Source organism: Chrysochloris asiatica, unplaced genomic scaffold (genome assembly GCF_000296735.1).
Source record: "Chrysochloris asiatica unplaced genomic scaffold, ChrAsi1.0 scaffold00212, whole genome shotgun sequence".
In the NCBI taxonomy this organism is placed as follows: domain Eukaryota; kingdom Metazoa; phylum Chordata; class Mammalia; order Afrosoricida; family Chrysochloridae; genus Chrysochloris; species Chrysochloris asiatica.
The window spans coordinates 1,872,201-1,889,871 of record NW_006408730.1 but is presented as its reverse complement, the minus strand read 5'-3'; the positions used below and the strand labels follow the sequence as shown (position 1 = coordinate 1,889,871).

At 37.6% G+C, this 17,671-nt stretch overlaps 1 protein-coding gene and 1 pseudogene across 2 annotated transcripts in view; both read right to left on the bottom strand.

The window, feature by feature from the left end:
• Positions 1–17,671, bottom strand: part of UNC80 (unc-80 homolog (C. elegans)) — a 306,407-nt gene that overhangs the window by 181,820 nt on the left and 106,916 nt on the right. For both annotated transcript variants that reach the window (XM_006872739.1, XM_006872738.1), the window contains exons 21-23: positions 16,663–16,759; positions 14,943–15,115; positions 5,399–5,611 (exon numbers count right to left, since the gene is read on the bottom strand). In XM_006872739.1, coding sequence (XP_006872801.1) covers positions 5,399–5,611; positions 14,943–15,115; positions 16,663–16,759 — 483 coding nt within the window. The remainder of the gene's footprint in view (positions 1–5,398; positions 5,612–14,942; positions 15,116–16,662; positions 16,760–17,671) is intronic.
• LOC102820205 lies at positions 3,242–4,983 on the bottom strand (annotated as a pseudogene).

Here is a 17,671-nt window from a genome sequence, read left to right as displayed (position 1 = left end):
TGATGCATAGCGACCCTGTATAGGGTTTCCAAGGAATGACTGACTGGTGAGCTTGAATCGCCAACCTTGCAGTTCAAACGGACCTTGCAGTTTAGCACATTAATTCGCAGCACCATACCAAGACTCTCTGATTCATATGGGGTCAGAATTGACTGAATTACAACAGGTTTATTTCATTATTACACAGTAGAAAAACCTTTGAAGCTTTGTAAGTGGGTCAAGAACAAGTTTCATAGAAAATAAAGAACCTCATACTCATAGAGTTACTGTAAACATCAGAGCAGTAATTAACACCATTATTTTGGACAGCATCTGGGACAGGCTCAAACAGTGGCGACAAAAGGCAAAAAGGATGAAAGAATGATTTTGGTAGGGGGAGGATAATAATAGTCTTTCAGATAAACAGAGATGTGGCAAAGTCATAACATTTTCTTAAAGGTGTATACTTCCTTCTACTTTTACTCTAAGTAGATTTAGTTATAATTTTGTTTTGTAGAAAAAAAATAGTCTTAAGTAGCTCAAGAGCACATCTTGCTTTGTTTTAAATATTGATGGCAAAAGTCTAACCAGTGGGTGCAAACACCCCTAATAAGGTGCAATCAAACTATTAACTGAAGACCTGACATCCAAGTGTTCATATTTCACCAAGGATCTTAGGATTGAGTTTAATAATTTGCATTCACTTATATAATATTTTAACTTTTCAGACCACATATCATATGCTAAACTAATTTTAATCTGGTTAGAGCAAAACATGAGGTCTGGTGTGGCACCATAGGATAAGCACGCAACAACAATAACAGCAAAACAAAAAGATCTCATGTGATGAATAACCTTTCTGTTTATGTGGATATTCTATAACTAAGTATATGGACACATGACATTCATGCTGTGTGCACAAAGTCACACAATATTAAATAATTAAATATATATATTGTTGTTGTTGTTGTTGTTAAGTGCCGTCGAGTCTGTTCCGAATCATAGCGACTCTGTATAGGGTTTCTGAGGAGCAGCATCAGAATTGCTGATCTTGTGGTTTTCGGTTCAGTGCTGATCCTACAGTGCCATACCGGTAGTGTATATATATATAATTTCCTTACAAAGACTTTCAGTTATATCAATGAAATAAAAAAATTTGATTAAGAAATTGGGGAAAAAATGAAGTTCTGGAAAGTCTAAATTAGAATAGAAAGCCAAAACAAGGATATAATGATTTAACAATTATAAAAATGATTTTCATAAAGATGATATTTGATCAATGGTGGTGGTAGTGGTGTGCCGTGGAGTCGGTTCTGACTCATAGTGACCCTGTATAGGTTTTCCGAGGTTGTAAATATATATGGGAGCAGGAAGCCTCATCTTTCTACCATGGAACAGCTGGTAGTTTAGAATTAGCTGAACTTGAGGTCAGCAGCCCAACTCATAATCACTATGCTATCAGAATCAAAAACATAAATTCAGAATCTAACCTGGAAGACAAAATCTTGCTTCTTCTACTTTCTATTTCTGTATGTTTTGACCAATTGTTTGACCTGTATAAACTTCCTTTTTTTTTTTCCCCAAAGGCGAAGTTGCTGTAGCATTTTATTATTGTTACAAAGACAACCCATGATACTTTCACTGCAATGCACTCACTGATTCAACACACAGGGCAAAAAGGTATATCTTTGGAAAAAGCACTTCAGGTCAAACGTTGGGAAATAGTACTTACTACTTGGTTAACACAAAATGAACTACTCATAAAAATGCTGATTTAAACTGGCTGAAAAACCTTCTTCCTCACACCAGCCTGACTGGGCAACAGGAGTTGGGACAACAGGACATTCACCCCACTCCATGGAGCCCGTGTTAATGGTGGTTCTGTTTCTATATGTTCTGTCCACCTAAACACACTCAACTTTCCCCGGTGATGGTTCAAAGAGCAGGGTCAGAGCTAGCAGAACTGGTTCAGGAAGCTTCTTCAAGGCCCTCTATTTCTCAGTCTGACTTGCGGCTTACACCAGTTACTGTAGGTAGTATCTGGCAGCCTTGACGTTTGCTGCCTGCAGTTGTTTTTCCATGGCACTGATTATGGTGATCTGTGACTGGAGCTCCCAGTGGACCATCCCTCTCTTGTAAAGTGTCCTCTTGAACCTGGGCTGGTTCAAGTGATGAGTGACACTCAAGAGAAGTGATGTGGTGACAGTTCAGGTCTCTGTTTTAAGAAGGCCTGGCCACTCCTGCTTTTGAACTCTTCGGAGCTCTCAGCTGCCATGTAACAAGCCCAGATGACCTGCTGGAGAGTTCCCACGGATAAGGACAAACACCACATGTGGACAATGAAATAAACCCACTGTTCCCAGTGTCTCAGCCAACTCGCAGACCACACTAGTGCCCACCAGCTAGTCTAATAGAATCACTCAAATGAGCCCAGTCCCAGATCGAAGAATTATAGGTTTTTGTTTTTTTTTTTTAAAAGGAGATGTTTGAAGCCATAGTTTTGTGGTGGTTTGTCAGCCACAACTGATTACCAAAATACTGGTCATCCAAGAATGTCTTTTTTTCTAAACACAAGACAATTTATTCAACGAAAATTTCTCAGTCAGCAGGCTGAATGATTGTTGGTCATCTGCTAAGAAGAAAACCACCTCTTACCCTAATGTATACATTTCTATGATTTTTTAAATGACAGTGCAAAACTAGACAGTTGACGTCTGACAGTCTGGGGCACTGGCTTAACTATCATTCAGCCTAAAGAAAGAGGCCATGAAAATGCGTTATCCCTATAGGGACGAGGAGGGTAAATGAAATTGTTCCCACTTCTCTAGGATGTTGCTACTTAATTTTCCCACATCATTTCTCATTTTGCAAGTGTCCTACTGTCTCCCATAATAAGAAAAATAAGATAAAATTTATTAACTTTATCAAAAGAAAAGTAATGCTGACAACTAGAATTTGAGTCATTGCTGTCTGCAAACTCTAGAGAGCAATTCAACCCCTTCCTGAATTTAAAACAAAATTCTATAGAACAGAACACTGTATTGTTGAGTTAGAATACAGTGATCTTTCAATGGTTTCAAATTTTACTTATCAAAAGGTAGTCAGTCACATCATAATGCAATCCTTCCAAATTCAAATTCATACTTCATATGAAGTTTCTTGTCTCTTTTCTTGATCTTTCTAGGGAGAAGTGAAAGTCCATATCTACTTCTGTGCAGCAGAGCTGGTAGGTCTTCTCATCTGAAAGTTTTCTGCTGCTTTGTCAGACAAGACCCACGTTTTCATAGACTCTAGCATTATCTTCCCTCAGTTTTGTCTGTATAGGATGATGTTGGGGTACAAGGAGGGAAGGGACTCTGATCTCTACTGGTCTGGTCCACTAGGGAATAGTTAACATTTGTAAATTCATATTTGTATATTTCTGCTCTTCTTCTATCTTGCGCTGTAGTGTTTCAATATAATGAACCTGTATTGTGCTTCTGTCTCGACCATCTCTGACTTCTGATACCGCACCATCTGGATGGTTTTGGGAACATCAGTGTCACAGTCCACACCTTTCTTTCTGATGATGGCAATGATGGTATCCATTAGATGAAGGTTCCCATTGGCCTGATCTCAGCACTGCAGTGAGCCACCATGGGCCCAGCATCCATGATGCTCTCCTGCTTGTGGTGGACCTCCTCCAAGAAATCCAGCACTTCCCTATGGTCTCTGGGCACACCGTGGTCTGGCTAGGTCTGAAAGTGGTAATGCCATACCATTCTCTCCGTAGTCTCCTCGAGTAGAGCTGGTCCAACCTTTGAAAGTCTAAGTTATCTTAATGCATAGTCATGAGCGGCACTTACTTTGACGTTCCTAATACACATGGCTCCATATTCTTTGAGAGCATACTCATCAGGCCAGTATTTGCCACATTTACTCTTTCTTCTTTCTACTTCTTTTATTGTCATAACAATCACTCAGGAGTTCTCCTGGAACACCATCCACCAAAAGTCGTTCACCGTGTTTTGCAGGCAGCCCGTGGCAATGTAACTCTTTTTGGGTTTTGAATTGTTGCACTTGGTTTCAAATTCAGGCATTATAATATTGTCATTGATATAATCTGAAACAGGCTCCTTGGGATCCCCGTCCTGTAAGACAACCCTGGTATGATCAAAGGCCAGGATGTTTTTGGATTGATTTTTGTATTTATTTCTTGCCTCTGACCTTCTTTCCTGCTGTAGAGAAGTTTGCACTCCCGTTGTTGTAGTGTCTCATATTCTTCCCAAAAGCCTTGCTTGACTTTATCTGTGGTCTCCGCTAATTTATTTAGTTCTTGAACCCGGCTTTCTATTTCATCAGCATTGATACGAGTTGTGTTGAGGGGCTGCTTGAGATGCAGTATGGTACCCAGTGTTTCTACCATAGGATTCTTCTTGTAATGCTCCACAAGATCTGTCAAAGAGTCAAACTGCTCTCCTCCATCAACAGCGTATTTCAGTTCCTGACAACTAATCATAACATGGGTCACTTTAGACTTGCCGTCATTGCTCTTCCCTTTGTCCTCACCAGTGCAGACAGAGAGAACCAAATCTCCTGAGGGGCTCTGGCTCTCACACACAAGAGAGCTACCGTGTTTTCCTTTCTCTGTTAATAATTTCTCTGCTTCTTTCCCAGAGAGGTTTCCATGAAACCACCTTTCTGAGGTAGGATCTGCACAGTTCAGAGGGTATTTAAGCTCAGTGATGTCTTCATTCTTCTCTTCCAATTGCCCATGATGCTCCACGCACTACTGGATCAACAAGCCAAAGAGGCAAACTTCTCTCCTCACACAGGTCATAGTGATCACCAGTGTTCTGAATCTTCCTGTGGGTGACAGCTCCATTTCTTCTAACAGACAGTGTGAAGGCTCCTGGCATACTTTCACTGGGCCTTGCCAAAAACTGCCATCAACACCTCTTTCAACAGTAGGTTTTCTGCCTCCACACCAGTGATATTTAGGTGAAACTATGTCTGTGATGTCATGTTCCTCCAGCCCTCTGGCTCTGTGACTGTCTGGCTCCTTGCTCAGCTTCTGCTAGGCCAGGTCACATCAGACTGGCCCCAGGGAGACCCCCCTTGGGACCGAACAGGGGCCAGAGCCAGCAAGCCACACAGATCCACCCCTCCCCCATCCCAGGCTTGGGGATCCCGAAGACTCTAAACTTCATTGTTTTTATTTTTTGTTTTTTTAACTTAAGAGATAATAATGTCTAGCCACATTAATTTGTTGGGAGTGTTAAATGACTTACGCTTCTCCCCTCCCCTCCATAAAGTGTTTCATTCAATGAACGGTACATTACAGACACTGAATTAATGGTCTGACAAACAAAAACAAGTAAGCAACCTCTTCAATTCATACAAGTGCCTCCATTTTTAGTGAAAGAAATCAAAAGCTCACGTCTCCCCACTGGTAGAAGAGCTTGGCCGCATTCCACTGCAACTTCTGGTTCCGCTTGTTGCCCACGATGGGAGACCGTCCCCGGGAAAGGCCTTTCTTGGTGATGTTTACGTGATGTCCTTTCATCCATTCTGGCCAGTTGCCACGATTGCAGCGGTGAACAAAACGGGCACATTCCAGGAACAGGGCTGCTCTAGCCACCACTGGGGCTTCCTAAGTAGAATTGTTAAAGGGAAGGATAAAATGGGATTAATAACAGGAACTTTAAATTGATCTTACAGGGGATCCTTATCTACTTTTAGTTTGTTTTAGTCCAAATGTTCTGATTTAATTTGGCCACATTTCTCCAGCATGGCTAGCATCATAGTAGGAAATCTGTCATTATGAACTCACTAAGGCATGTTTGAATATTGAAGACTTAGACATCTTAAAAAGGTTTCTGTGTTCAATTTCCTCATTCTTGGCAATAACAAATAATTTCATAGTCCCATCTTTTTATATTTAAGGCATCATTGGCTTTGAGTATGAGAATCATATTAAGTTTTTTATAATGGAACTTTTTTAAAACAGAAAATTTAAATGAAGCAACCAAATATTCATATTCTAAACCAGTCTTATTTTACACAGCGATACTGCCACAAGCAACAGTCCACTACCCAAGGCCATCTGCATGGTTCAAGGAGATCCAATCACCTGTCCACATTTGGGCTAAGAAAAAAAGTTAGTGCTAATTAGATTTTGTCGAGTTTGTTCTTCTTTGCATTTTGTCATGAATAATTCTGCTAAAATAGAAAAGTATGGTTTCATTTGAAAGTATTTAGCAAAAAGGAAATTATTTAATGAATAGATGAGAAACAGAACATTTCTAAAGTGGGGCGGGTGGAGATACCACTCTATTTTGTCATGCCAAGATATAGTTGAAAAAAATAAAAGAAGCAACAGCTTTTAGGTGATACTCAGAACTTGGTAAAGATCAGATATTCTGCTGAACTCTTTTCAGCCTCCACTCCCCACACCCGTTTTTTACATGTGAAGGAAAAGTGTGAAATTTCCCAAAGAAAAACGTATACCAACTATTGGTGTGTACTTTGACTTGGACCCATTTACAATTTATCACAATATTTGTCATCACCTTAGGGCTACTTAATAGCCATATGTTAGTTAATAAACATAGATTTTCAAGTTAAAATAATCTCATCATTTTAAGCAATGGCACTCTTAACAATTCATTGATGTTTTAAAGTAGAGGCTAGTAGGGATTGAGTATCAACAATGTGCCAGTTAACTTTTAGGGAGTGTAGTACTAATTCTCATAACAACTATGTGCTCCTCATTTTAAGGTTAAAAACAAATGATCAAAGGTGAGTTATCTTTTATTCACTATCACGTAGCTGAGAAGAGGTGGACATATGATTCAACCCCAGTTCTTTCTGATGCCCAAACGTATGCCCGTTCCTCTTGGTAGATACTATTGTCTTGATTTTTATTCACATAAATATTAGTAAAACATGATTCTTAGAATGCAGGTAGAAATTAGCTGCTTAAAATGGGACATTATTTCCATGTAATATTCTTTCTAAAACACCAAAATAAGATCATATCCATTTCCTATTTTAAAATGCATTAGATGCTCTATTCATCTAGAAATGATGAATTAAGATACTTACCCCTCATAATTTGGTTCTTCTCCCTTTCTAGCCACATCTCAAATGGTCTATGATCCGATTATATCAAACTAGTTAGTCTCCTATATATGACATATGTTTCATATCTCAGTACCTTTGTATATGTTCTTTTCCTGATTTAGAGAGCCTTTAACTCCTTTCCCATTTGACAAATTCTTATTCAACCTTAAGAGTCACTTTTCCTCTGGGAAGCTTTCCTTAACACTCCCTCCCTCCTTTTCAAGCACAGTTGGTTGCTTCATACTTTTGAATACCACAGTATCTGATACACACAGGATGATCTGAGTAAGTTAGCCTATTAAGCACTTCTTCATGATTTATATCTTATATGCAGCCATCATGAAATCCAATAGGAAACAGATTTATGTAGAAATTTAATTTTACCAAACCTGCAAAGCTAAACAAAGTGAAAAGGAGAATACAGGATGAACACTAATGGTGATGATAGGTCATTAGCTCAAGAGAAATACGGATGACAAGGCTCTATCATCAGTCACAGAGGTGCCAAGACTTGGATGCAAACCCCAGGGATAGAAGTACTTGAGACGGCAAATTGTCAGATGAGTTTTTGCATGAAGCCCAACAAAATTGCAGTACCAAAACATACAGACTGAATGTATAACCTCTTTCTTGCATTAAATATTTATTTTACTAAGCATCTCAGATATGCTAATCTATGCCTGGAAAAGATTGCACAATTTGACTCTAAAAAAGAATGCCAGTCTGTAGGCAAATGATACAAATATATTCTTAGGCTGTCACATTGGGACACAGTCCTAATATAAAGTAATGTGGATTCAGTGCTTACTGACAGGAAGACAGAAACAACACTGCTGGAACAGAATTATGTTATAATTCTGAGCCCTTCAGAATTAACAAGGGTGAAACTTAACCTAAACCAGTCGTATCGAATTGAGGATGCTTTCCTTGCCATTAAATATCAAATGGCACACAAGAGGAGTAGCAATACAGGAATGAGCAGTCTAAGTTGTATGTGAGGTTTCCCAGGTAGATTGGCTTGCTCTATTTAGAAAAAAATATATATTCATATTTACAGATATTGCTTAAAATGATATCAATTGTTTAGGAATCTCAAGGTATTTTTGTTTTGTTTGGATGAAAAGCAATTTCAGTTCTCTGCTCTCAAATATTTCCATAGTAAAACTAAGATATTATTAGCTATTGGTCATTGTTGTTGTTGTTGTTAAGTGCCGTCGAGTCGGTTCCGACCCATAGGGTGTAAATCTTTATGGGAGTAGAAAGCCTCATCTTTCTCCTGAGCAATTTCAGTTCTCTGTTCTCAGATATTTCCATAGTAAAACTAAGATATTATCAGCTATTGGTCATAGGAAATTCTAATCTAAGTTTAGAAATGGAATTAAGATTTATATGAAAACAATCCCCATTTGCTCTATAACACACTATTCAAGGCAGGTTTGGTTATTACCTGGTGAGTTTGAGCCATGTAAACAGCTAAACCCTGTAACATTTGGAAATGTTCCTGTCCATCCACATTAAGGGGCCAAAACATAGAATATTGCCTTTTTATCATCATTTTCATGAGCTTAGTAAATGAAGGCAGGTTTGGAGGACCTACAGTCAAGATAGTAATAAATAATCCCAATTTCTGGGGTATTGTAGTGTGCATACTACTTCATAAATAATTGAGGGAGCCATTGAGTTAGTTACAAGCTAAGAACGCTAATGTACATCCCAGTTGAATACACTCAGCCAGCAACAAGCATCAAGTTCACAATGTGTTTGAAACTGTATCCCAGTATCCTAGTGTAGCTATGAGGAATTATCATTTATAAACATTGATTTTAATGTTAGGGTATGGAACACTTTGGGAAAAGGATTCTCTCTAGATATAAAAGAAAGCCAATTTTCCTCTTTAGGTGGAAAATTGTATGGCCCAGTGCAATCTGAAGCAACAACAAAAGATGGACGCATGCTATAATGTGATGGATTCATGTAACAGATAGAAATAGCACAAATGGAGAAAAAGGAATCGGAAGAATGCTGCATGGCTAGAAAGAACCACAGAGTATGAGAGGCATAGTTAAAAATGAATATCTAAACAAGATTTAACACTACTGCCATGCCAAAAAGAATTTTGCTACTGGTCTGGAAATAAAAGTAGACACATCTAGAATTCTTCTTTTCTTATTAGTAAATCCAGCCCAGATCACCCTTTTATGCTCTAATAATGCCATAGATTAGGAGTCCTTGTGTGGCGCTGTGGATTAATGTCCTGGACTGCAAAGCCATTTGAACCACAAGGTCAGTGGTTCAAGCTCACTTCCCGCTCCTTGGAAACCCTATACAGGGTTGCTATGGCTCAGAACTGATTTGTTGGCACTTAACAACAACCACAATGCCATAGATTGACTTCTATTCAATTAGATCATAACTTCATAGTTCCCAGATAAAATATTGGGTTGAACTAGATGGAATTTATAAATTTGAAGTGAAAAAATGGTCTAATATCAATGTCATAGAATTCAACCTTATTTTCTTTGCAATGGTTACAAAGTTGTCTCACTGAAAATCACAAAGTGTCATAAAGATGTCATTACGCAGCATGGGTCTCTCTAACACTCTACAGCTAAAAAACTTCAGGCATCAGGATACTGTCCTTGACTTCCTTTATCATAGTTCCCCCTGAATTTTATACAACCATTAAGTGTACAGGAGGCTTCCTTTATAAAAGTGAAGCAGAGAATTGGGATACTAATTTGAACAGCTGTGCTTTATTTTGCCTGGGGATCTAGAAAATATTGTTAACCAAGATATAATGGTTAATTGAAGGTTATAATTGCAATGCATTCCTTTCCCTGAAGGAATATATCTAAGCTTATTATGTGAAGAGAAACTCTGGCTTTGAAAATTCACATGATAATGCTGGACAAGAACTGTTTTTAAAGACTGAATATTTTATGTGCCACTGGGGAAGGACACAATTTATTATTATTATTAGTGCTTTATGTAAAAGATAAAACTGATGCAAGAGACCTGTTTATTTAAAGCCAATGGGAATAGATTGTTACTAGGGATCTTACTGTGCATTGGAACCCAGTTTGCTGGAGGACGTATATGTGGTTCAGTATTTATTATTGACCTGTATTGAGTTGTTTTGCATGCCTGAGATCATGAAGTAAATGGCAGGTTGTTTTCCCCTTTTGCTGCATCTATAATAGTTGTAGGCAACTAAAAACACTGACAATGGGCATTATCGCTGAGAACATGGTCTGGGGTAGCTAGTCATTTTAGCTCAAAATATGCAGTTAAGTTTTAACAAAAACAAATGAGGAGTTCTGACAATGATGGATTAGGTGTAAAGATAAGTTTTTCTTGATTTAGAACTCCTGAGAATTCTAGAAAAAACATTAAAAACTCTTTTTATCTTGTTTTTATTTCTAAAGTAAGGTTGAAGACCATTACTATTGTTAAGTGCCATTGAATTGGTTCTGACCCATAGCGATCCTGTATAGGGTTTCCGAGGAGCAACTGGTGAGTTTGAACCATCAACCTTGTGGTTGAAACTGACCTTGTGGTCCAGCACATTATTCTGCAGCACCACACCAGGACTCCTAAAGAATATATACTATTGGAGAGTAGAAATTATAAGAAAATGAAACTTCATAAGAGTGAACTAGTTTCGTGATATTTGTCCTGAAGATTTCTGCCAACTATTGAAGGACTCAAGCATGGATTTCCATTGGGTCAGGCATGTTACATGACTAAGTAGGAAGTCAGGTCAGACACTTTGACATAAAGCCAGTGTCGCAGGTAGAAGGCACCATCAATGGATGAATGACAAAAAGACGTAGCCCACAAAAGTAGTATTGCTTGACTAGACCTTGACTCTGGATAGAACCTAAAAGAAAAAGGCAAAGGAAAGACAAAGTATTTTATGAGAATGCCTAACCATTCTCTTACACAAATTTGGGACCAGGTTGAACACTGCTTCTATGTCTAATCAAGAAAAAGAGAAAACAATTTTATGAATAAAAAGAAATAAAGTAACTACAGATGCTGTAACGATTAAGAGCAAATAAAAATGTTATTTTCAACTTTATGCCAACAAATATGAAAATGTAGGCAGAATTTAAAAATACTGAAAAGGTTTCAAATTGACTCGTGAAAAACATAGAACTTCTCAAAAATTATCACTTGAAATCTGAATTTCTGTTGAATTTCAATAGTCTTTAAATTTATCTGTGATTTGTTGTAATTCCAAATATATGTCAAAGGATTTTTCAAGGAATCTGACAGGCTGATTATAAAATTCACAAGTAAGAGCAAAGACTCATGAATAGCCTAGGTAAAGTTTAAGGTTCCAGTGATTCAGATAGAATCTTAATTGGGTTAGAGAGGGCATGGAACAGAATAAGATCTAGAGTCATATCCCTACATATGTAGAATGACCAACATGGTACCACACATCATAAAAATAAAATATAAAATATAAAGTTATAGTTGTTAATGAGATGGATTGATAAAGTGGTGGCAACAATGGATTCACACATAGCAATAATTGTGAGATTCATTTAGGATTGGACAGTGTTTTGTTCTGTTGTACATAGGGTAGCTTGGAAGTGTGGTAGCTCTGTAGGATAAACAGACTGCAAACCATAAAAAAGAAACACTGAAGAATCTTGATTATTAAAGAGCGTTATCAATATTCTCATGACAATAATTCCATTCAAAAACCAGTATAATTTATCATATATCATGTTATTGGGATTATTTCTCAAAGCACTCAGTATATTGCTCTCTCTGTGTTTCTTTCATGCCCGCATTTAAGAAACACAAATCCTAGGAAATAATTATGACAGATTTCTTTCCGTTTTTATATCATCAATGAGTAATAATAAAATAACTTTAATTACTTGATGAAAGTCTCTTCTTGATAACGATAATTAATTGATTAAGTTGAGTTTTTACAATTGGTTTCATAGATGGGTTTGGGGGGAAGTACATCCAGGTTGCTCTGGTAGTGTAGTGGTTACAAATTGGGCTATGAACCGCAAGGTCAGCAGTTTGAAACTACCAGCTGTTCTGTGGGAGAAAGATGAGGCATTCTGCTCCCGTAAAGATTTACAGCCTCGGAAACCCTGTATAGGGTCGCTATGGGTCGGAACCGACTCCATGGCACACAGCCTCCACCACCACCACATCCAGGTTGCTGTGAGTTGGAACCTACTCGACAGCACTCAATAACAGAAACAAACACGAAAATTCTGGTATTATGTGCTACATTTTGTCTACAATTGCATTTTTCTAAGAAGAATTTCTGTAATTTTCATCAAATTATAAAAGTATCTATGTTCCACATAATGCTAAGAATCAGTAGTTTAGAGAGTAAATGTGTAGTGTGAATCTTAACGTTGAAAATCTTCATATTTTCTTGTTATGAATTCATTATGTACTTATGTGATAAGGAACACTTGCTTTTAAAAGATTCAAATGCTTTTCTGGACCATTAAATATAATTCAGAATCATAATTTTCTCTATTACATGAGATATATACATTTAAGTATATTTTCAATATGTCAAGAGATACTCATTCTTATTTATGGAAATAATCTTTTTTTCAGAGAAAGCATATGGTGTTGCTAAAAGAATTCTGAAAGGAATAGATATTTCTCTGAGCCCAAATTTGTAACTGACGGACTTATATAACCTTGAGCAATGCCATGGCTTATGAAACATCTGTGAATGAAAAGAGCTACTGCCCATTAGAGTCCCTAACATAATATGACACAGTTCTACAAGGATATTTCAGCCCAGGTATCCAATGAGTGTGGGACCTAGACTATTCCAATGAGTGAAGGATAATCTATCAATTCTGCCATCAGCTGCTTATTTGACTAATAATCGTCTAAATGCTAATATCCTATCATTTTATAATTTGTATGGAAAACTGTACCTTTCACTTAAATGTTCAATTATAAAATACATTTCAAGCATAAATTTTAAAAACTTGATTTATCATTATGCTTTTTCTTAATCTCCTTTAGCTGTTGCCAGAGAAATTAGATGGCTCACTAAAAGATTTTTTTAAAGTAGTTGTCCTGTGATACAATAGTGAATAATTGTTATCAGGACTGATCGTGAGGGTTGGAAATGTAAAGGTAGACATTTTGCAACAAAAGGAGGGGAGTGATTAATTTTGCAATCTAGGAGCAGAGATCCCTGGGACCAACAAGGGAGAAGAGCGGAGAGTGGGACCTTACCCAGAGAAGCAGTGACACCAGAGATGGAGGCAGAGACGATGCTGTGGAGAGATGGAGTGGCTGGGGACTTTAGACCCAGAGAGGGAGAGGGGCTATGTGCTGATGACAAACAGCAAAGATGACAGTTGGAGGACACTAAGGTGCCCCTTACCCAAGCCAAGGTATTTTCAGTCATCTCAGTTGGATAATGAGGAAGAAAGCCCACAGAATTGATGCATCTGAATTATGATGTTGGGGAAGAATAATTCAAGTACCATGGACTGCCAGAAGAACTAATACATCTAAGTTGGCAGAAGTATAGTCAGAATGTTCCTTAGAAGCCAGGGTGGTGAGACTTTGCCTCTCATACTTTGTACATGTTATCAGAAGGGACTAGTCCCCGGAAAATGACATCATGCCTGGTTAAGTGGAGGGTCAATGAAACAGAGGAAGATCCCCAATGAGATGGATTGACACAGAAGCAGCAGCAACGTACTTGAATGTAACAACAATTGTGGGGATGGCCTAGGGCCGGGCAGTGTTTCATTCTGTTTTGCAGATGGTTACTATGAGTCAAAGAACCAACTCAAAGGCACCTAACAACATATGCATGTGAATACTGGACATTGAATAAAGGAGAAAGAAGGAGAATTGATGCATTTAAATTATGGTGTTAATGAAGAATTTATGAGTTGGAACCGACTTGACGACGATACTTACCAACCAAAATAAAATGGACTGCCTGAGGAATGCTACCTTATCAAAATTGAGGATTTGCTATATTTCAAAGGAGCACTGGTAGTGTCGTGGTTACGAGTCAGGCTGTTAACATAAAGGTCAGCAGTTCAAAACTACCAGTCATTCCATGGGAGAAACATGAGGCTTTCTGCTCCAGCAAATATTCATAGCCTAGGAAACGCTATGCAGGGTCACTATGATGAGAATGGACTCCATGGCACACCACCACCACCATGATGAGGGCTTTACATCTAATTCCCCATTTTACTATTCTCATGCCAGTTTTGTTTGATGTTAAGTGTTACCGAATCGATCCAGCCCATAGTGACCCTATATAGGGTTTCTGAGAATGACGGCTGGGTTTAAATCAGTAACCTGGTGCTTAGCAGTCCAATGATTATCCTACAGAGCTACAGAAGGACTACATAAAGACTATGTAATGTCTTTAGCAGATAGGTATTATATTATTACTAATATTCTCATTTTACAGACGTTCAGCTAAAAAAAATGTCAGAGTGATTTTAAGCCAAGCAGTATGTGGATGTGATCACTCCACATACTGTAAACAATTGTTGTTGTTGTTGTTAAGTGCCGTCAGGTTGGTTCTGATTCATAGCCACCCTCTATGGGGTTTCTGAGGTGCAGCTGCTATGTTTGAACCACCAATTCTGTGGTTAACAATCCAGTGCTTAGCTTACAGCACCACTAACATAAATATCCCAGGGAATACTTATTTTTAAAAATTTCTTCTTTTCTTCTCTTATTTCATACCTCTTGTCATCAATACTGAGAACAGTAAAAACAAACAACCTCATAATTAGGGTTAGTATTCAGGATTCGTGCTTATCTCCTTTACTAGTATTAATTGGAATGGGGAACAATTTCTTTCAACAACTTACTAGATCTAAGGCAGCTGCTAGGATGGATGCATCAGGAATTGTCCCCGGATCACAGCAGTTTAGCAGGAATTGAAAGCGCTTCATGCCTTGTCTGATGGCACCAAGATTCACCACGTTTTTGCTTTTTCCTCCATCTTGGTTAGAAGAAAGGTGGTCATCAAAACTGTGACAGCCTGTAGGAGTGGTTCCATGGTGGAGGAAGGAAGGAGACAATGCAGTAATCACAGAAATAAAAAGAGCTTTAAAACTACAATTGTTTTCTGTAGTGTAAGCCTAAAACTTCATCTCCCCAGTGCTTGATTTAAAAATACTTAAACTTATGGGAATCTGGTAACTCAAGGCACATGAAAATGCAGTGTTCTGCATAAGTATGTAAATATAAGTTCTAATCGCCTGACTACCAGTTTTTCTCTCTAATAACTACTAAGAGCTCTTGGTACATTTAAAATGGTTCTTGTGATCAACCACTAACTTTTGTATTATGGAACATTAAATCACTGTGTAATTTTAGATCTTTACAATAAATAGTTATCAAAGATGGCATTGTGGTAGAGGCAAAAACTTTTTCTCATAGATGCATTACAAGAATCACTGGACTTTAGAGGTTGTAAAGATTTAGAAGTTGCTTATTTAATTCTAGGATTTCCAGATCTGGCTGCACATCAGAGTTACCTAGTAAGTTCCTGAATCCTATGCAGACCTTAGGGACCAGACTAACAGGAGGTTTGTATAAGAAATTGTGCTTGTAAAACCTTTAAAATAATTCTGATAAAACAAGCTTGGCCCCATTTTATGGCCAGAGTTCTAGGAGCCACACATCTGGCTCTTCCCATGATGTTTCTACAGTTAAACTGCCTATCAATGATAATCAGTCAGGAGCTTATTAAAATGCAAACTATCAGCACCAATCCCTAGTGGTCTGAAGGATATGTATATTTTTAGCAAATATACAAAAAGTCTAGTAATCACACCTTGATGAATAATAATATAAAGTATTCTTTTTCATCATTTTAAGGTACATATTTAAAGGCTAAAATATCTCATGGCCTTTCTATAACTTACAGTGTATCTATTTTTAATTTTTCTTGTATAACATTTTAGTATGAAATCTAGTTAAATAAAAAAATTAGTTCAAAATATAGAATCTAAATGTCTAGAAAAAAATAAGAAGCATAGAGAGATGCTTCAGATGAGGAATAAACAGTTCCAGAACAATCTGGTTTCCAACAATTCCCTTTCAAAATACTACTCTATTTACTCACTGGTGTTGCTAAGGATATGGGAAAAGATAACTTCCTATTATTTTTCACAACAATATTGTTGTGTAACCTTTACACATTTAAAGAGACCTTTCTCATGCATGCATTAAAAAATAGATAACTTTAGCAGTTTTTTAGCTATGCGTCTAAGAGGGTTTCTGAGGGGTGGCGGATGAGTTTGTACCGCCAACCTTTTAGTTCAAACCAATCTTGTGGTCCCGCAGTGACACACCTGCATTAATCTGCAGCACCACACCAGGACTCCCACATAAAGGATGAGAATTCTACCAGTGAACCACAGATGTGCCCTAGGAAAGCTAGATCCTACAAAAACGCACCAACATATGAAAGTGAGATACATGTAAAAGTAGTGGAAATAGAAAAGAAGCATTTTTATCTCATTCAACGTGTGGTCCCTGAGATGACAATAGGCTGACATTTTCTAGGTACATAGCATTTACCCAGACGCTTGAAGAAATTCTCCTCTTCATCTCTCCCATTCTCCATTCCACTCCCTGGCCCACCTTCAGAGAGCTTAACAGCACTGGTGAACTTGACCTGAGGGGAAAAAATCACTAAATTAAAAGGTAGTTTTTTGTGGCTAAACAAGCCCTGGCCTTAAAATGTAGCTTGTTTAGTATATGAAGATTACTTCAATTCCTCTAGATTTCCATGTCTGGTTAAATTGTGAGTGTACTTCATGTCCATCTGCTGAAAAAGACACCACTATAATAAGATTCATTATTAATAATTCAAAAACTGTTGCAGCAGTACATTGACAGAGAGCTGCCAGAAATTCAAGCTGGATTCAGAAGAGAACGGGGAACAAGGATTATCATTGCTGAAGTCAGATGGATCTTGCCTGAAAACAGAGAACATCAGAAAGATGTTACGGACTGTGCAAAGGCATTTGACTGTGTGGATGATAACAAACTATGAATAATACTGTGAAGAATAGTAATTTCAGAACACTTAATTGTGCTCATGAGGAACCTGTACATAGATCAAGAGGGAATGGTTAGAATAGAACACGAGGTTACTGATGGTTTAAAATCAGGAAATGTGTGTGCCAGGGTTGTATCATTTCACCATACTTTTTAAATTTGTATGAGCAAATGATACAAAAAGCTAGATTATATGAAGACAAACTCAGAATCAAGACTGGAGGAAGAATTACTAACAACCTGCAATTGGCAGATGGCACAATCTTGGTTGCTTGAAATGAGGAGGATTTGAAATACTTACTAATGAAGAACAAAGACTATATTACACCTCAATGTAGAGAAAATGAAAATCCTCACAAATTGACTAATAAATACAATCAAGATAAATGGTGAAAACGTTGAAGTTGTCAAAGATTTTGTTTTACTTGGACCTATAATCAACATTTTGTAGCCATTTCTGTATTACCTTTAGCAAAATTTTACTCGCATGGGATATCAAAGAGATTGTCCGATGATTTCTGCATTC